Source organism: Stegostoma tigrinum, chromosome 3 (assembly GCF_030684315.1).
Source record: "Stegostoma tigrinum isolate sSteTig4 chromosome 3, sSteTig4.hap1, whole genome shotgun sequence".
NCBI lineage: Eukaryota > Metazoa > Chordata > Chondrichthyes > Orectolobiformes > Stegostomatidae > Stegostoma > Stegostoma tigrinum.
In genome coordinates, this window is record NC_081356.1 from 28,124,951 (window position 1) to 28,146,345 (window position 21,395).

Sequence of the window (21,395 nt, forward strand, 5' to 3'; positions counted from 1 at the left end):
CCTCACCTCAACCTAAAATCCACGAGCCTGCCCACTTTGTCATGTGTTATGTTCTAGCACCAACACTTCTGGCATATCCTTGTCTTTGTTGCTGTCAAATGCCTTCAGTTTATTACAGAGGGTGTCCACTTCGTGACAGAACTGTTGGAAAGCTGCTGAGTGTTGCTCGCCCAGGACACAAAGCTCAGCAAGTCCTCAATAGAGAGTTGCTCTGTAGTGATAATATTGCTGTAGCATTCTAGATAGAGAAACAACTGCAGTGGCAAACGGACAGTGTCTCTCACACCTGTAAGGTGTTTGGTTTGACAAACACCATCAAAAATGCCATGGTGCAGGATATCATCATCTGCCATCAATACCAGCATTGATATGATGCAATGTAAAACCCTGTTCACTGATTGAGAAGGGTCTGAGTGAGACTTCCTGGACTGTGGGAGGGTTGCGCTCTCTGAGATATTGACCTTTAAGTAAGCAGCAGACATGCATCTAGTAAGAAGACAGTTTGCACTATAGTGGTCAACTCTGTGTTAAGTATTGCTTGGTGTGGCTCTGAATCACAGTCTCTTCAGCATCTGCTTCAGAGGAAGACAATGGTACATGATTCACTGGTCTCTGTTTTGTCTGGGTCCCCTTCTCAATCAGTCAAGTTTTGTTTCTGTTTTTTGCCTGTTCCAATGCCCTATCAAACAGTCAGCCTCCAGAGCTCAAGGCCATCAGTGACTGTGACTTAACTTGATATGTCTCAGTGATTGTTCAAGGTTTACAGAATGGCTTCTGATGCTTCTCACATTCCTGTTGCAAGTGAATGAATGAAAGAGAGAGAGAGAAAGGAATACAAGGATATGCTAACAGGATTAAATGAAATAGAAGTTGAAGGAGCTCACTGAGGGCATAAACCTTGCTTTGTACCATCCAAGACAAAGATTCCCACAAACTTTCACTCCCTCCCCTACCAACACTTGGGAGCAGCAGTGTGAACCATATTGAAGATGCAGTGCAAAAATTCACCAAGAGTCCTGAGTCAGCACCTTCCAAACCCCCAACCGTTTCCATCTGGAAGGACAAGGGCAACATCTACATGGGAAGATCCCCGCCAAGCCATTCACTGTTCTGATTTGGAAATATATTTGCTGTTTCCTCACTGTCACTGGGTCAAAATCCTGGAATTCTCTCCCTAAGGGTGTCTAACTACAGCATAGGCACTGCAGTGGTTAAAGAAGGAAGCTCACCACCACTTTCTCAAGGGGAACTAGGAATAAAAAATAAATCATGGCCCAGCCAGCAACACTTAGGTATCATGAATGAGTTTTTAAGAACACTGGCATAAAGCCATTGTCTAGAATTGCATTTTCTGTGCTGTACATTCTGTGAAATACAATGTTTTCCTGTGATTTTGATATGGATAAATTACTTTGTTTCCAATTGCAGCCTCTCTTCCTTTCACCTTTCTTGCAGCATTCTCTTGTGAGTTGTGGACATTTCATCTATGTCAGCATTTATTGCCAATCCCTAATTGCCCTTGAAAGGCGAGGATCAGCTGTCTTCTTGAACAGCTGCAGTCCTTGGGATACTCCCAAGGTTAGGACATGTTGACCCTGTGACACTGAAGGAGTGGTGATATGTTTCCAAATCAGGACAGTGTGCGACTCAGATGGGAACTCCTCTTTCTAGGTGATAGAGATTGTGGGTATATTATTCCACAACTCAAAATACATGGGGCAAATATAGCCCACCAAAACTGCTAAAATGCCTGGGAAAAATTCGATTACTGGGATAGCCCGATTGAGAACAGTTGCCCATGAGTAGGGAGGAAAAATTGCGTCTCCAATTGCAGGCCGGTTCTCTCCCATGTTTGCTGTTAATAGTTTCACAGCACTGACCCATTAGTGTCCTTGGACCAAGCTGGAAGGGTTGACCTCCTGTGGTGTCACCTCTGTTCTGTATCGACCTCTCAACCAGGGCCTACTGGTCCCTGTTGGAGGACAATGGCGCCATCTTTCCCTTCTCTGATATCTTCAGAAAACATCATTGACCAAGCAGGGAGGTTTCGGAATGCCAGTGTACACAGCAGCCTTCCAAAGGCAGCAGGGAGGCTGGTTTGTTGGCGGATATCTGGAGTCGTTATGGAAGCAGCATGTGGTAAGATGGGGATAGAATCGGACTGAGGGGTCCCACAGGTGCAGGGTAGGTCGTTAAGGAGCCATGTTTAGTAAGATATAGCTTTAATTCACTAAGTGCAAATCCCTCCAAAAATGTCATTGTAACTCGCTCTTAACAAAATTAATGTCTGATTTAGCCCACAGTTATTCCTTCCTAAAAACTTTAATTAGTCAATGAGGCAATAAAATTTCAAGAAGTGGGTACAGCAATGGAGGAGGTTGCCAAATGAGGGAACAACATGGATATGGAGGGACTCAGTGACATTGATTTGGTAGGTAATATCATTTTGTGAATGTATTTGCTAACCACACATTACCTAGCTACTGGTGTGATGAATCAATCTTTCATTGAGTTAGCAGCTTGCAGTCAGCAATATATCTCATTGCTGAGATGATGAATGACTCAATTTGGTGTAGAAGACTGAGGCTTTATCCCTAGCTGTGATTAATATAGCTTTTACTTATTATTACCTATTCTTTCTCCTATAATCTCTGTTATTTAAACTTAGTCTGTTCCTAAACCAGTTACTGTATGTCATAGATTCTCATTAAGGCAAGAAGTTAGATGCTTCCACAAATATTGAAATATTCTGTCTAGTCCAATAAGTCTGTGACCTATATGTGTCAGCTTTTATATGTTCATCTCTGTCTCTGTGTCTGTGTATGTGTACCTGGGTGTGAATGTGTGTGTGTGTTTATGTGTGCATGTCTGTAAACTTGTGTATGTGAATGAACATTTGAGAATGTGTACCTATGTTTGCATATCTATGCCTGCATTATCTGTTTTGGTGCATGTATGCAAGTGTTGTATATATGTGCTCATCTGTACATGCATTGTGCAAATGTATTTATATATACATGCACATATTTTGTGTGTGTGTGTGTGTGTGTGTGTGTGTCTGTCTGTCTGTCTGTCTGTCTGTCTGTCTCTGCCTGCCTGACTTTTGGATGTGTTTATGTCTGTGCTGGTATGCACGTGTGTGTTTTTGGAAGTATTCCTGTGTTGGACAGAAATTCTACAAATAATTCTGGAAGTTGAGAAGAGAGCACCCCCAGTCTGGAATGAACTCGATGATCAGGTGATTGTGGGTCAGTTGTCAGTGACCATTGACATGCTGACAGTCGGTGTGAAATTCTGATGGTTATCATTTGTGACTAGAGGATTTATGGGCATTTAACCAACACTTTGGACAGCTGCTTTTTAGAGAGATGGATGAGTGCTAGGAAAACTGTGGGTTGCAATCAATGTATGAAGCAATTAAGTATGTATGAATTGTTTATTGAGTTCTGATGTACTTGCTTCAAACTTTCTCCATAGATACATTATCAATTTTGACTGCTTGTAACGTCAAAAGTTCTGATTATAAAGGATGCAAAAGCAGAGCGTTCGGAAATGCTATTGTCCACCAGAGTTAGCACAACTTCATGAAGAGGAAATCATGCCTGACAAATTTAATAGAATTCTCTGAGGAATGAGATAACAAGGTATTTTCCCTGGGGTGGGGGAGTCTAAAACTAGAGGGCATAGGTTTAAGGTGAGAGGGGCAAGATTTAAAAGGGAGCCCAGGGGCAAATTTTTCACAGAGGGATTTGCATGTATGGAATGAGCTGCCATAGGAGGTGGTTGAGGCTGGTACAATTACACCATTTAAAAGGCACTGGATGGGTATATGAATAGGAAGCGTTTAGAGGGATATGGGCCAAATGCCGGGCAATGGGACAAGCTTAATTTAGGATATCTGGTAGGCATGGACATGCTGGACCAAAGGGTCTGTTTCAATGCTGTACACCTCCATAACTCTCTGACTCTCAGTAACAAGCAGTGTACATATAGGGAGCCGTTTGATGCGATACATTTGATTTTCAAAAAAGTGTCTGATTAGGTAGTGCACATAAAGCTACTTATTAAAATAAAAGCCCATGGTTTGGAGGAAATATATTGGCATAGACAGAGGATTGGCTAACTACTGGAAGACAGAGAGATGGAAGAAGGGGGACAGTTTTGGTATGGCAACCTGCAACTAGTGGAGTATCAAAGGAATCTGTGCTGAGGTTACAATTATTTACAGTATATATGAATGACTTAGATGAGGGAAGTGAATGTAATGTCACTTGGTTTGCGGATGACACAGAATTAGGTGGGTAGATAAGTGGTGAGGGTGCTGCTGAATGTCGACGAAGGGTAATAGATCAAGCAAGTGGGCAAGAACTTGGCTGTGGAATATAATGAAAACAATGTCAGGTTATTCACTATGTTGAGAGGATTATAGGAAAACTGTATATTATTTGATTGAGAAAAGACTTCAGAAAGCTGCAGCACAAGAGTGTTGGCGTTCCTAGCGCATGAATCATTAAAAAAAAAACTGGCATCCAAGTTCAGCAGGTAATAGTGAAGGCAAATTAAATATTTTTCAAAGGGAATGGAATATAAAATTTGTTGTGTGGAAACCAGCAAAATTGGCTAATCAGAGATCAAACCTATGACCTTGACACTATTAGCACAAAAGACAGGGTGGATAAACATAAACTATTTCTGCTGGTTGGGGTATCTAGAACTAAGGACACATGTTAAAAATTAATGCCAGACTGTTTAGGAGAGATGTTAGGAAGCACCTCTACACACAAAATATGGCAGATGGTTGGAACTGTCTTCCACAAATGACAGTTGATGGAGGATTAGTTGCTAGTTTTAAATCTGATAGGTGCATTTTCATTAAGCAGAGCTATTAAGGGAAAATGATCAAAGGCAGGTATATGAGGTTAGATCATAGATGAGCCATGATCTTATTGAATGGTGCAGAACAGGCTCAAGAGGCTGAATGGCCTACTCCTGCTCCTATATTCCTAAAATAGTCGTTAAAACGTTGCTGAATTATTTAAGGCACTAATTTAACCACACAAAGAATATTGTGAAAAGTTTTGGTCCCCTTTCCTGAGGAAGGATATACTGGCATTGGATCCAATACAAAGATTCAGTGAGTTGATAGCAAGTGTGGAGGCACTGCCTTATATGGAAATGTTGAGTGAGTTGGGGCTGTTCTCGGAGCTTAGAAAAATGACAAATGATCTTACTGGAACGTTAAGGATTCTTTGGACATTTAACAGGACAGAAATGGGGAGGTTGTTTCCCCTTGTGGGAGAGTCTAGAACCAAAGAACATAGCCTCAGAATAAAAGGTTGCCCATTTAAGTCAGGAATAAGAAGGAATATTTGCTCTCTGAAGCTTCTGAATCTGTGGAATTCTTTATCAAAGAGAGCTGTGGAGGTTTTGTCAATAAGTATGTTCAAGGCTGAGATAGACAGATTTTTAACCCCTATTTTCTTTACTGATTATGTGGAAAAGACAAGAAAATGGGGTTGAGGATTATCTGATTGGCTATGATATCATGAAATGTCAGAGCAGTTTCAAAGCGGACCTACCTCTGCTCATAAGTCTCATAGCCGGAGAGCTCTGGTCAATGCCTGGCTATGCTGTCTGACCCTACTGAGATTCTGATGAACAGCAACTTTGACTACAGTTTGTTGCAAACCATGTCCCCCCCCCCGCGCCACACACACACACACACACACACACACACACACACACACACACACACAGACACAAAATTTATGATTTCTAAAGCTATCATTTTACATGTTTCAAATCTTGGTGCTGAAGGTCTTGGGCTGCCTTTTCAACTCTAGCATTTTCTGTATTTGAATTCCTGCTGAGTAAGGGAGTTCAGAGGGCCTCCCATGCTCTCCCACCAGTACCTAGAACCTACTTCAATTGCCCTCCCCCACCATCAGCATATCTTTCAATTTATCACTCCCTTATGTCTATCCACGGCTTGTCTTAAAGGTTTCTATGCTATTCGCCTGAACTGTGCCTTGATGTAGCAAATTCTGCTTTCTCACCGTACACTAGGCAGAGAAAGTCTCCCAAATTCCTTGTTGGATTTGATAGTTATTCATTCTTGGCTGGCACCTCTGGCTGGGTTGGCATTTATTGCCATTCCTTGGTACTTGAGAGAGGGTGGTAGTGAGTTGCCTTCCTGATCCGCTGCAGTCCATGAGCTGTAGGTAGACCCACAATACTTTTAGGGAGAGTGTTCTGGGGTTTTGAGCCAGTGCCTTCTGAAGTAACAGAGATATATCTCCAAGCCAAGATGGTGGGTGGCTTGGAGAGGATCTTAAAGGTTCTTCTCCATGGAAGTGGTCATGGCTTTGGAAGGTGTGGTCTAAGGAGCTTTGATTACTTCTTAACCTTAACTTTATGATCTTACTTCTGATATTCCCCCACAATTGGAAACATGATCTATATTTCCAACCTATGAAACCATTTGAGCTGTAAAGATGTCTAGCAGCCTCCACTGTTGAAACATAGAGAAGGTCCAGCCTGCCCCTGTTTTGCCGGCAGCTCTCCCCTTTACTGGAGAATGTGAACTTCTGTGTGAGAATGATGATGGAGCAGCCCTTTGATCATTGATGTCTTCTCTTGCTCTAGGTAAACCTTTTCATCCTGCTGTCTGTTGTCTGTGTCCTGCTGAACTTGGCTGGATTCGTTCTCTCGTGCCAGAGTGCTCAGTTTGTGTCTGGCATCGTGGACTGTGAGCTGGTGAGTGTCATAGGGTTAGCAATGGAGTGGGGGTTGGACTCTGCTAATGGAGTTAGCTGTTGGAAATTACTAGAATGGTTAAAGTTTACCTTTGAAGAACTAGAAGTCATGTTCCTATTTAACAATTGTCTGGTTCCACTAGTAATGGTAGAATGACATTGCACAGAAGGAGATCATTCAGCCCATCTGCCTGTGCCGTTGTTTGTTATACACCAGCTTCTTCCCACCTACTTTAACATATCAACACATCATTCCATGCTTTCATCTCTCACATGTTTAACTTTGAAAGTGTTATTCAATCTGTCCCACTCCCCAGATTGTTTGCCGTGGCGCTGTATGTTCTTTGCTGTTTGAAAGTTCTTGTTGAATTTACTTCAGTAGCCCTCTCAGGCACTGCATTCCAGATCACCACAACACATTGTGTTCCTTTTCTTTACCAATTATCTTAAATCTGTCCTTTATTTCCAGGAGCGTTGGTAAACAGACACAGCTCCTCGATATTTAGTCTACAAAAATTCAACATCATTTCAAATACATCTATTAGAATAGAATCTAATACATCCAGCAGCATGGTGGCTCAGTGGCTAGCACTGCTGCCTCACAGCACCAGGGACCTGGGTTCGATTCCAGCCTTGGGTAACTGTCTGTGTGGAGTCTGCACATTCTCCCTGTGTCTGCGTGGGTTTCCTCCAGGTGCTCTGGTTTCCTCCCACAGTCCAAAGCTGTGCAGGTTAAGTGGTTTAACCATGCTAAATGGCTCGTAGTGTCCCTGTATGAGTCGGTTAGGTGGATTAGTCATGGAAAACGCGGGGTTATAGGGAGATGGGGCTAGGTAGGATACTCTTCAGAGAGTCGGTGTGGACTCGAAGGGCTGAGTGGCCTGCTTCCATACTGTAGGGATTATATGATTCTAGGAAGTCTCCCCTTAACCTTTTAAAGAACACAACAGGTATCAATCCATGTGGGGGCTAAACAAAAGGAGAAGGATTTAATCTTTTTTTTGAACAGCGTATTAAGCCTTTGTGCTCAAATCTTTCCACTTTTGGCATGTCGTGCATTGATTCAAATCGAGAGTGGGTGACATCTTTCATCTCAGGAAGTTCTATTATAGTTAACGCTGGCTTTCTGTGAAAGAGATGATTAATCTGTCTCCAGTTTTCCAGTTTGACTCCTGCCTTTAAAGAATGTGAGAAGCCTTGCATCATATAATACCTTTCTTAATCTACCGAAGTGCTTTACTGCCAGAGGAGGACTTTTTGAAGTGTAGTCACTTTACACACATCAAGATCTTACAAACAGCATCATAATAAAGATCAGATAATCTGTTTATTTGCGATGTTACTTGAAGAGATAACTATTGCCCAAATATTCATGGAGAACTCCATTGCTCTCCTTTGAAATAGTGCAATAGAATCTTTTACCACTGAGGGCAAAATGGGCCTTAGTTTAAACATCTTATGTTTGAAATATATAAATGAGAGATTCGATGCTTGGTTCCAAAGATAACATTTTATATTAGAATCAACCTTCTAGGGCCCAATTTAATCCTTTCTGTTTGTTATCATCAAACAGTCCTTGACTTCTCGCTTGGAATATACCATCACAGAATTACCTTTTCTTTTGAACAGAGTGTGAACTTGAAAGTGCCTTTTAATGACTCATCCATTCCATTAGTAAGGGCTCCAGACTGGAGTGAGCACTGCCTCTAGCCATGCACTTTTATTGTACAAGTCAACTTGACAGGCTTCATGACTTCTACAAAAACTAAAAATACACCAAGTGTTTTAGAACTCCTGTCCCTAGGGAGGAAGAGAATAGGATTTGAACCCTGCTACACTTCGTAAAATGTTTTGCAGGTTTTGTTTGACATGCCAACAACTTGCATTTATTGTATTTCCTTTGGCATCATAAAGCATTCCTACGTACTTCACAGCAGCAGCGTCAAAAAATGTTTGACATCTAAGCCAGAAAATGTCATATTGGGACATATAGGGGAGGCAGTGGCCTATTAGTGTTATCGCTGGACTATTAATCCACAGACTCAGGTCATGTTCTGGGGGACTGTGTTCAAATCCTGCCATGGCAGATGGTGCGGGGAGTTTAAATTCAGTTAAAAAATGTCTGGAATTAAGAATCGAATTCTGACCATTGTTGATTCATTAATATCCTCCGGACCCACAATAATGTAGGTGATGCTTAACTGCCGTCTAGGCATTTAGGGATGGTCAATAAATGCTGGATGAATGAATGAATCAATCAATCCATGAATGAATAAAGCAAACAGTGATTAAAAGCTATGTCAAGATGTTGGTTTTAAGAGGAGATAGTGAAGATATTTATGGGATATTCTAGAGTGGTCAGTGAAGCCACTCCAACCAATGGCAGAGTGATTAAAATCAGGGATGAACAAAAGACCAGAATTAGGGGAGTGCAGAGATCTGAGAGGATAGTGAGATGGGATGAGATATGGAGGGCGAGTCCATTGAGGAGCTTGCAAACAAGAAGTGAATTTTAAAATAGAAGTGTTAACAAACTGGGAACCAGTGTAGGTCAAAGGAAGTGGAATCACAATGGACATTGTTTTCTAGCTGGCATTTGTTTTTCAAGAATTGAATGCTATGGGGAAGAAGCAAACAAAACAGATAATGGATATGTGGATAAAATTGGTAAGATCTGGAAGAACTCAGCAGGTCTGGCAGCAATTGGAGAGAACATTACTTCTCTCTCCTGAGATGCTGCCAGACCTGACCAGTTTCTCCACCATTTTTAAAAAAACATATTTTCAATCTCCAGCACCTGCAGTATTTTTGCTTTTGTTGAAAGAGATTGGAGAATGGCATTGCTGCTTTGTGAATAGTCCCAGCTGAACCTTGAAGGAAATGTGCGACCTGGAGGGTTTTTCACTTTGGGACTTGAGTTGGAGTCTTTCATTGGTAAATGCCCATTCCTCCACACTACATAACGAGCAGTAAAAGTCACCATGAAATGCATGGGGTGACCAAAAAGTATTGTGCTTCATTGCACTCTGTCTTCATGGTAATCACATTGAAACCTAGGGGGCATTCAACAACACAATCTGCAACATAACTTCTCAGCCAGAGCCAACAAAGTCCGGATATTTGACCTCACGATCACCTCTGGTGAGCAACTGTTATCCCAAATCTCCGAGCGTGCCCACAGCTGTTTGATGGGCATGTGGGTGTGTGGCAACCAGCAGTTGCTGGTAGATGTGAGCACAGAATATAAATTTTCTCATCCTTGCTAAATTTAAGAACTACCTTCTGCATTGCAAACAAAGGATTTTTGAATGAAGTGTGGTACTTGAAACTTAAACCCAAAACATTTCTGTAGCACCTTTCACATCCTTATCACTTCCTAAAGCTTTCACAGATAATGACGTGATAGAGGGAAAGACAGTGAGCTCTTTACACACAGCAAGATCCCACCAAACGCACCTTCTGTTCTTCTTTGTAATATTGTTTGAGGGATAAATATTGTTAAGGAAATTGACATCCTTGACAACCATGGTTGCCTGATTCTCCCCTTGGTATGTTTCTTCTTCCTTGGGGTGAATTTCTCTAAAATGACTCCCATTGCTGCTCCACTGTCTTCCCCAATGGGTTCCCCTGCCAATTAACCGTGGCCAGCTCCACCCTTGTGTCTTTGTACTTATCTTTACTCAATTTTAATACTGCTTCATATGACTCCAGCTTCTTCCTGTAAAACTGCAGGGTGAGTTCTATCATATTATGGCCACTGCCCTCTCGGGGGTTCCTGCACCTCCAGCAACCTAATCGAGTCTGCCTCATTACCCATCACCAAAACCAAAATTGCCTGTTCCCTCGTGGTCCGTACGACAAGCTGCTCCAAAAAATGTAGACATTTCATAGACGTTCTGCGAATTTCTTTTCTTGGGATCCACTACCAACCTCATTTTCCCAGCCCACCTGCATGTTGAAGACCCATGATAATTGTCACAGTGCCTTTCTTATATGCCATTTCTATTTCCTATTTATTTTCTTCTCTATATCCTGACTACTGCTAGGAAGCCTGTATATAACTCCTATCAGGCTCATGTTTACTTTACAGTTCCTCGACTCTACCCAACTCTATATCACTTGTTGCAATCAATTTAATTTCATTTCTTACTAACAAGGTACCCACCCCAGGCCGTCTACCTGCACTTTCAATATTCCTCGGATATTTGGTTCCCAGCCCTGATCCCCTTGCACCCACATCTCTGTGATATCCTCAACATCATACCTGCTAATTTCAATCTGCGTTACAAGCTCTCTTTCCTTGTTTCATATACTGCATGTATTTAAGCACAATGCTCTCAGTCCTGCATTGACTGCCCCCTTCTCATAGTTGTTCCCGCATCTGCTGTGCCTGAAATTAGTTTCCTGATTCTTTCCATTTTATCTGTCCTGTTACTTGTTCTGGAAACCTTAAGACGTGCTGAGCTCTCCCCACCCCTTTAACCTTTGCCATAATTTTCCATGCAGCTGAAAGGTCTGGCTGTAATTTTTAGATCAGTTGAAATAGCTTCTGTCTATTATCCATTCTGCTAGTTTTGCAAAAGTCTTGATCAAATTATCACTCAACTTTCTAAATTCCAGTAAATATGACATATATGAATATTGTGTAAACATTTCTTGGAATGTAACACTTGAAGCCCAGGTATCGTTTTAATAAATCTACACAACACCCGCTCTGAAGCAAGAACAGCTTTCGTGGGAAAGAAACAAGGGGAAGTGGGGGAAAGGTGACAGTAGTCTAGTGGTAACGTTACCGGTTCAAATCTCACCACACCAGCCGATAGAATTACAATTCAACTCATAAATCTGAAATATTAAACTCATCTCATTAGTGATGACCGTGACACATATTATTGTAAAAACTCATCAGTTTCATCAATGCCCTTTAGGGAAGGAAATCTGCCACCCTTAGCTGGCCTGGCTTACATGTGACTTCCGATGCATTGTAATGTAGCTGTGACTCTTTAAATGCCCTCTTAAAGGGACATAACAAAGCCATTCAGTTCAAGGGGAATTAAGGATGATCATAAAGGGAGGTCTTCCTAGTGGTACCTGTGAACAGTGAAAGAATAAAAAATAATTGGTAACTCTTGCAGAGAACCTGTGCGGGCATGAAGGGCCGTACTTCTGCCCTCCATCATTCTGTGGTTCAAGTTGCCAGTTTTCTGGTTCTACTGGGATTTTACTCAAAATCTGATTAATCAGCTGGAAGAGTAATTTGAACTCTTAAGAAGGTGGGACTTGTCGTAAAAAATAATCTTGGGATAGAAAATTGTAAGAGCCAACAGTAAGAAGGTCAGAAAGCATCCAACAGTACAATGACTAATCTTTCGTGAGAGACGTTATGTGTCAAAACCTTTATCAAAATCGATGAAAGCAATATAATTGGATTTTCCTGGACTACGTAATATTTTGTATTGTCATTAAACACTAAACCTGCTTCAGAAGAAAATCAAGATAACAAAGTGTGAAGCTGGATGAACAGAGCAGGCCAAGCAGCATCTCAGGAGCACAAAAGCTGACGTTTCGGGCCTAGACCCTTAGGCCCGAAACGACAGCTTTTGTGCTCCTGAGATGCTGCTTGGCCTGCTCTGTTCATCCAGCTTCACACTTTGTTATCTTGGATTCTCCAGCATCTGCAGTTCCCATTATCTCAGAAGAAAATCAGACATACTTCTCTACGACTCATCCATTTCGCCAAAGCATAAGCAATAAATAATGTGTGTATGATTTGGCACTAACATTGCATAAAATGGTATAGTCTCACATGAGATATGCTGAGTAGATATAAAATGGAAAAAAATAAAAAGTGAGTTGAGAATGAGGACCAGAGTCCACTGTGAAAAATGACCTTGATACAGACAATGCGTGTGCATGCACGCACGTTCTTCTACACACACATTTTTCAAATTTCCCAGACTTTGTGACGGTAAGCCACCTTGTGATAAGCCCCATTACGAAAATAGAACTTGCTCATCTTTAGCTTGAAAATGCCCTGAAGTATACTTCACAACACACTGAGGACAACAGGATGTCTGGGACCTCTGTAAATGATTGAAAAACAAAGAGAGCAGTAACAGAGAAGGAAATAGAACACATTTGAATCAAGTTGGTCTCAGAAAGAAATGAAAAGAGGGATGGAAATATTGAAACAAGAACAAAAACAGAAAAAGCAAATTGAAAATGTAAAATAGTAAGAGTGTTTTTTTAACTCCTGAAGACCAACTCATTTTTTGCAGGGATATAATCACTTTCTGAGCATTACTTAACAATAACCATAGAGTAAGGAGGCCATTTGGCCAGTTGGGTCTTTGCTGACTGTCTGCAAGAGCAACTTACCGAATACCACTCTCCTGCCTTTCTTGAATAATTTTCCTTTGCAGAAAATGACTCAATTTCCTTTTCAACCCCCCAACTGAACCTGACTTCAGCACGTTCTCAAGCAGTACATGCTCGATCCTAACCATTCACTTCATAAATCCGTTCTTCCTTGTGTTGCCATTCCTTCATTTTTACAGTCACCTTACATTTATGTTCCTTGGTTTTCATTCCTTCCACCAATGGAAACAATTTTCCTCTATCCTCTTTGTCCAAACTCTCCAGGAGTTTGTACACTTCGATAAGCCTCCTCTCAGTTGCCTCCAATAAGAAAAGTCACATCTTGTCCAACTTTTCTGTTTAATAGAAGTTTCCTTTGCTTGGGACTATTCTCATGAATCTGTTCTGCATCCTCTCTAATGCCTTCACATCTTTCCTTAGTCTGGTGGCCAGAACAGCATATAGTACTCCAGCTGAGGGCAGAACAATGTTTTATACAGCTTTAACATAATCTCCTGTTCTTATTCTGTGCTTCTATTAGTAAAACCTTGCAACTAAATTTGTATTCTTTATTAACTACTCTCTTCTGGCGCTTTCAATTAATTATGCACATATACACCAGGGTGCCTTTTCTCATCCATCTTCTTTATTTTATCCGGTTTCTCTGCATTCACCCCCGCTTCATGTTTTTCTCCATTAAATTTCATCTGCCATTTGTCTACCCATTCCATCATATTGTCTGTGACCTTTTGATCCTTCTCCCAGTTCACAATATTCCCAAATTCCACATCATAAGCATATTTTAAAACTGCCCTGTAAAGCTAGTTCTGAATTATTAATTAGGAGCAGGAGAGATGCTGACACCAACCCAAAAAAAAATCTACTATATCCCTTCCTGTAATCTGGAAAGCAATCGATTTCTACTACTATTTGTTTCCTGTCACTTAGCCAGGTTTATGACAATGTTGCCACTATCCCCTTTGTTCCAAGAGCTGTAACTTTGCTCACAAATCTGTTGTGTGACATTCATCAAATACCTTTTGAGAATTTCATGTACACTGTTGAGGTAACACAGTGGCTCAGTGGTTAGCACTGCTATCTCATAGTGCCTGAGACCCTTGCTTAAGTCCAGCCTCGGCTGATTGTGTGGAGTTTGCAAATTCCCACCATGTGTGCATGGGTTTCCTCCGGGTGCTCCAGTTGCCTTCCACAGTTCAAAGATGTGCAGGTTAGATGGATTGGCCATGCCAAATTGCTGTTGTGTTCAGGGATGTGCAGGTTAGATGGATTAGCCATGGGAAATACAGGGTAACAGAATAGGGTAGGGGGCTGCGTCCGGGTGGGATTCTCTTTGGAGGGTCAGTATGGACTTGAAGGGCGAATGGCCTCTTCCTGCACTGTAGGGATTCGATGATTCTACTAAATCAACAGTTATTACCCTTGTTTACCTTCTGTGCTACCTCATCAAAAGATTTAAGCGCTAAACTAAAACAAAGAACTGTGGATGCTGGAAATCTGCAAGATCTGAGAGAAACCAAAGTTTAAAAAACACTCTCACAGGGTCACTGGACTTGGAACGTTAACTCTGCTTTCTCTCCACAGATGCTACCAGACCCACTGAGTTTCTCCAGCAATTTCTGTTTTCATAAAAGAGTTCATCAGATTAATTAAACTCAATTTACCGTTAATCACTGGCTGTAACTTGCTTCCTTGAGTTAGTGGACAATTATTACAAAAACCCAGGAAGTTTTCAAAATACTGGGGAGGCTGAGTGTGCAACGCTGTTTGTGTGCAGCATTTGGAAGATTGGATTAAATCAACCAGCAGGTTTTGGATGTCCATAACTCATGGCATAACTCAAAACGTCATCACAAAAGACCATTCAGCCTATCTTTACTTTGCTGTCTCTTGTAAAGTGCAATTATAGCGCATTAATGACATTTCATCAACAGTGACCTGCTCCAGCAAGATTTGTGTCTTAATGGGAATTTTATTTATGGACGTAGGAACAGGAGTAGGCTATTCAGCCCTTGAGTCTGTTCCAACATTCCTGGCTGATCTGTGGCCTAACTCCATATCCCAGCCTTTGGTCCATGTCCATTAATAGCTTCGCTTAACAAAAAATGATTCATCTCGGATTTAAAATCAACAATTTAATTTTGATGTTATCTTAATCTTGAAGGAACATGGTGCTCATATCCTTCAATCTCTTCAGTAGCAGATCATTAAAGGGGCAGCAGGCACTGTTACAGTTTTTATTTATGCATCTGTTTGTTTTTAACACACTTGTGAAAATAGAGGTGCAAAATGCTAGGAAACTGACTTTTTTTGTGTGTGTGCTGTGCACCTGCTTGGACCAATTACAGGTCAATTGAAGAATTATCCTGTCCCTAATCCTTTCTCATACTGCAGCTGTGGTCTCACACAGGAAGCATGTTTCAGAAGTCACCTCTCCTTCACCTCAGTTTGCTTTCTATTAAACTTAATGGGTAGCGATCTGTTAGCTGCATTTGAGCAGATTTGCAGCATACATGGTCCAACAACGTGCCGTGTGGGCACTTTCGACCCACCATCCTTTTGGACATAGACTGTAGTGCCCGTGTGAAATGTCTAAAGCTCAGATAACAAAGTGTGGGGCTAGATGAACACAGCAGGCCAAGCAGCATCTTAGGGGCACAAATTATGCTCCTAAGATGCTGCTTGGCCTGCTGTGTTCATCCAGCCCCACACTTTGTTATCTTGGATTCTCCAGCATCTGCAGTTCCCATTATCTCATGTCTAAAGCTCAAATCATTTACTCATGTTCCTGCTGTGTTAAATTGAAAGAAATGCCTTTACATATCTATTATCAAATACTGTGCCTCAGGATATCCCAAAACAATTTACAGCTTATGAAGCTGTCGTACAGTCACTATTGTAGGGAAATCAGGCAGATTTCCACGAATAACAATGTGACAGCTGACCAGGTAATCTACTTGTTCTCATGCTGTTGGTTGAAGCCTGAATGCAGGCAGACAGCGCCTCTGCCTTTCTTCAAAATAACACCATGAGATCTACCCCCCATAACAAAGTGAGAGTCCTGGCCAAGCCTCCAGTTAATATCACATCCAGAAAAACAGCACCTCTGACAGTGTGACACTACTTCAGCCTTGCATGCCAATGAGAATCAGCCTCGGATTTCAAAGTGTAGTATCTGGAGTGGAGCTTGAACCAACTAGTCTGAACCTGGCGCTGGTTCCCAATTTGTGCCATTAGACAGTTCTGGGTGGAGACTGCCTCAGCTCACTTGATAAAGGATTGTTCATTGTAGTTGGGAGAGCAAGTTTTTTTAAAAATATATTCAGCCACAGGAAGTTGGCATCACTAGCTGAGCTAGCATTTAGTGCCCTTTCCTAATTGCCCTGCAGAAAGTGGTACCTTCTTGAACTGCTATAGTCCATGTGGTGGAGGAACACCCACCATGCTGTTGGGGAGAGAGTCTCAAAATTTTGATTCAGTGACAGTGAAGGAATGGTATTATAGATTCAAGTCAGGATGGTCGGTGACCTGGAAGAAGACTTGCAGCTGGTGGTGTTCCCATGTATCCGATGCCCTCGTCCTTCCAGATGTTAGAGGTAACTGGTTTGGAGGATACTGTTGTGGGAGCCTTGGTGAGATGCTGCCATGCATCCTGTAGATGGCACAAACTGCTGCCAGAGTGTGATAGCAGTGGATGGAGTGATGGTGGAAGGTGGTGGGTGAGGTGCCAAGCAGGCAGGCTGTTTTGTCCTGGATGGTAAGGACTCTCTTGAGCAGTGGTTCCCAGACTTTTCACCATTTTGTGATCCACTTTGAGGTTTGAGCATTGCCGTGACCTGAGAGCCATGAGATTGGGCAATGTGGTGTAGCGGTTTAGATTATTTAAGTAAAAAATGCGCCTACTTTTTCAGGACAAGAATCAAAGGTGCACTAGTTAGGCTAGCATAAATTAAAAATGCCTCATACCACTAGTACTTGATGGAAGCCATTACTGCAACCCAACATTTCAGTGCCCACCATCTATTTGTAGCTGTTCTTGTAGCAAATATTCACAATCGGTTGCCTTATGTGATTGACCTTTAATGACCTCCAGAATACCATTTAGTAGTTGTAAGTTAATTGCTGCAGGTTTCTTTAGTAAAGTGAGAGCAGTTTGGTTTGCCAGAAAGTAATCAAGAGAATCGTACAAGGCTTATCATGTGTACGCCATCTTTTTCAAAAAGCTATTGAATTTAGTCCCATTCCCATGCTCTTTCCCCATTGCCTTGTAAATACTTTCCTCTTCACATCTTTATCCCCAGTACATGGTAGAGGGTGGTGTAGGGAGAAGAGTAGGGAATCAGGACTAATTAGCTGCCTGTACTAAAAAGGGGGCACTGACATGATTAACTCAGCTGCTTCTCCTGTGCTGTGTTTATCAAAGTGCATTAAACCCAATAAATAACATACGCAGTGTAACTAGACAATATCTCTCAAAGCTACACTCCTTTACACTGCAGCACTTTATGGAGTGTTAGAGTTGATGTGATGGCGTCTCCAGCAGCATGGAACGTCACCTTGTGAAACAGTTCTGCTTTGCATCCTGGGAATGACCAGCACAGTGTAAATAGCCATCACTTCTTGCTGTAGGCTCTTCCATCTAGTCTTGGCTGTGATGAACAAAGCTGCTTGGCCATCCACACTTCATGTGCCTGCTCAGTCTAGAAATGCCCTCAACATCAGGAAATCTCATGGCCAGAAAGAAAGTATGGAGTCATTTAGCAGGTACACATCCTAATGCCACTGTTTTGAACAAGAGACAGCGGTTAATTCTTGAATTATGCTCAGGTGATGAGCATTAACTGTGGATTCGCTGTGCTCCTGTAAATCGGAGCAGATTCAAACTGGGGTTGTGGGATTTGGAGGTGTATCTATAATGTCTCTGTCTGTAAATAAAAGGATCAAAGGCCTGTAAAGCTCTGGCTGTAGTTTTATCTGCTGCCACTATTTGTAATGAAAAAAGGAACATTCCTCCCAGTAGCATAGCCTATCTCTAAATCAATTTTACCAAATAAAAGACAAGTTATCTGGTTAATTTCTGTGGACACATTAGGGCCTACACCAGCAGCGACTACACTTTGAAAGTACTTGATTGGTTGAAAAGTGCATTGGAGCATCCTGAAGTTGATAAAGACATTATGGCAACGTAAATCTTTCTTTCATTATTTTGAGAGTTGTAAGATCTAATCTCCTGGAAATCCCCGCCCTTTTTGTTCTGTTTTTACACTATTTTCACCTTGGAGTGAAATACATCTCTATATCCTGCAAACCTGCTGCTCACCCCCAGGTGGCAGGAATGGTAGCTTCCACTGGGCGAGCACACTGACTGAGATCATGTCGAAATGGTCATCCATTAAAACACTAAAACAGAAATCTTTGCATTTATCTGTTGCTTAATTCATCAAGACATCTGAGCAAATTATAATTTTGATTTTTAAAACAAAGCCATTGTTGGAACATGAGCACCACTGGCAATATCAGCATTTATTTCTCATTGTCACTGTCCTTGAGAAGCTGATAATGTGCCATTTACAACTGATGGGCTTGTTGGCTAAGATTTAACTACATTGCCGCATCTGGATTTTCAACCAGATAAGAGTAGCAGATTTCTTCTGCTGACAGGCAGTAGAAAAGTAGGTAGGTTTTTAATAACAATCTAGTAGTTTTGTGATCATAACTAACAAAATTAGCATTTAATTCCTGTTTCATTGCATTGAAATTCCCACAGCTGCTGTGGTAGGATTTGATCTGTCATCTCTAGATCATTAATCCAGACCTCTTGATTAGTGGTCTAGTGACATTACGCCTTGACTACCCTCCGGAAGCTGGGAATGGTGTGATTTTTTTTGTAATCAATCAATCAATATGATTGAAGACATATGCACTAATATGGTAACCTTAAATGATGGGCTGAATGGCCTCTAACTGCACTGTAACGATAGGGTGATTTTTGGCAGCATGCTATCAGCACTGACTGAAAAGAATGGATCTGTGCGTAGCATTCTTGCCTTTCGAGTCAGAGGGTTTTGGGCTTATGGCTTCTCCTGGGAGTTGAATGCAGCACCCAGTTTGATATTCCAGGTACAGTACGGTCTGTGCGCTGCACTTTCGGGTTGAGAAGGTGGGAATACTCTTGGATGGAAACAAGTGATCCTGTGGCATGGTTTTGAACAAGAGCTGGGAGTTCACCTTGGTGTCCTCTCTGATGTCTACCCCATGCAAAACCACCTAAAGAAATTTCCTTCATTATGATAATAATTGCAGTGCCAAAGTACTTCAGTGGGCAGTGAGGCACTTTGGGATGCCCTGAAGCAGTGCGAGGTGCTGCAGAAATGCAATTTTTTTTTCTAAAAGCAAGTATCAAATTGTTTGGAAATAGCTCTAAGTCTGCGCTGTGGTGAGTTGCATCCGTGCAGATGTGACCATTAGAGTGCTAATAGTGTGGCCTGTCCTTTCAGCAATATTCCCAGAGTTCTGTGCTAGGGTAACAGTTTTGCTGACTCTCGTTCTCTCATTCTGTCTCCCTTTCTCCTTTTTCTATATCACGTGCACTCCCTCCTGATGACAGGGGTTTTCAATTCTGTCGGATCTGTCGACTCTGCATTTGTTCTGTGTCTGGCTAATCCCCGCACTTGGCTCAGAGCAGAGTATAAAAGAGGCAACCAACCAGCCGCTGGATCACCAGACGGCCTTGCAGGGGAATTGATAGCGAGCCACCATGTCAGAGAAGGCAAGCCGTACAACCCCCAAGTCTGAGCGCAAGGAGCTGCAGCCCAGGCCCCTTGATGGAGCCACGAGCAACTACAGGTTGTGCGTCTTCGAGCAGGAGAACTTCCAGGGCCGCTGTAAGGAATTCTCCGGCGAGTGTATGAATTTGTGCGACAGCGGCTTCGAGCGAGTAGGCTCGATTCGCATTGACTGCGGACCCTGGGTGTTCTACGAGCAAGCCCGATTCTGTGGGGAGATGTTTGTCCTGGAGAGGGGCGAGTACCCTCGCTGGGACTCCTGGTCCAACAGCCACAGCAGTGAGTACGTCATGTCCTTCAGGCCCATCCTCATGGATTCAGAGCAGCACAAGATCTGCCTGTACGAGATGGCAGAGTTCAAGGGCCGCAAGATGGAGATCGTCGATAACGACGTGCCCAGCCTGTACTCCTACGGTTTCACCGACAGAGTTGGCAGTGCCAGCGTGGCCTGTGGAACCTGGGTGGGCTACCAGTACCCGGGATACCGGGGCTGCCAGTATGTTTTCGAGAAGAACGACTACAGGCACTGGAACCAGTGGGGCGGCCGCAAGCCTGAGATTCAGTCCATCCGCCGAATCCGAGATGGGCAGTGGCACAAGGTCGGCTGTTTTGTCTAGATGCTAAAGGCAAGACCAGTCTCTTGATGGAGTGACGCTGGCTCAGTCAGTCAGTGAGTGAGTGCGGCTATTCAGACAATTCTTAAAGAACACCAATCACCAGGCTTTGCAGATGTTGCAGTGCAGTGGGCGGGGGGGGGGGCGGTTTGCGGGGTGAGGGGGCTGTAACTTCTGTCCATGAATCGGAACAGGCTCTGACAGGGACTGATGAGATGCTTGAGAAAAATAAACTTGCTTCAAACGAAAGAGAAATGTTTGTTTCTGTCCTGTTTTCGGGTGTTGCGTCGCAGTTCTTTCGGTGCGGTGCTGGACCTGGCTCGGCACAGTCACACGTACCCCACACATGGGGCAAATCGGGGCATCTGGGGCCGGCTGTCTCAGGAGTCTGCAAAATGACACAACTGGTTTAAGTCATAAATTAAAAGAAAGTTTTCACAGCCTCAGGATGTTCTGAAAGCACTTTGCAGCCACTGAAGTACTTTTGGAATAGGGTCAAAGTTGTAAGGGAGGGAAAGCAGCAACCAATCAGCGCACAGCAAGCTCCCACAAATAACATGACAGTGACTAGATGATGGGGTCATCACTGGCAAGGTCCACATTTGTTGCTTTTAATGATGTCAGTTGAGCGATAAATATTGACCAGGACAGCTGGAGTCACCAAGCTGGTCTTTGAAAACTGCCATGGGACGTTTGAGATCCACCAGCAGAGCAGACAGGGCCTTGGTTTAATGTCTTATGTAGGCTGTGACCTCTCTGAACATGCAAAATTTCTTTCAGAACTGACTGTTCAATGGCGCAATGCTATCCCAGCACTGCCCTTTCATCAGTGCAATGTTTCTCAGTACTGACTCACTGACAGTACA

General features: G+C 42.6%; 2 protein-coding genes across 4 annotated transcripts in view; both read left to right on the forward strand.

Annotated features, from left to right (window-relative positions):
* The window catches only part of fam189a2 (family with sequence similarity 189 member A2), a 140,189-nt gene that overhangs the window by 65,879 nt on the left and 52,915 nt on the right, over window positions 1–21,395 (forward strand). For 2 of the 3 annotated variants that reach the window (XM_048526847.2, XM_048526846.2), the window contains exon 3: window positions 6,646–6,756. The exons of the other annotated variant lie outside the window; for it this stretch is intronic. In XM_048526847.2, the coding sequence (XP_048382804.1) occupies window positions 6,646–6,756 (111 nt within the window). The remainder of the gene's footprint in view (window positions 1–6,645; window positions 6,757–21,395) is intronic. 3 annotated transcript variants of the gene reach the window in all.
* LOC125450746 (beta-crystallin B1-like) lies at window positions 19,851–20,650 on the forward strand. The gene has a single exon (XM_048526849.1). It carries the CDS (start codon window positions 19,888–19,890, stop codon window positions 20,530–20,532), a length of 645 nt encoding a protein of 214 aa, XP_048382806.1. The 5' UTR covers window positions 19,851–19,887; the 3' UTR covers window positions 20,533–20,650.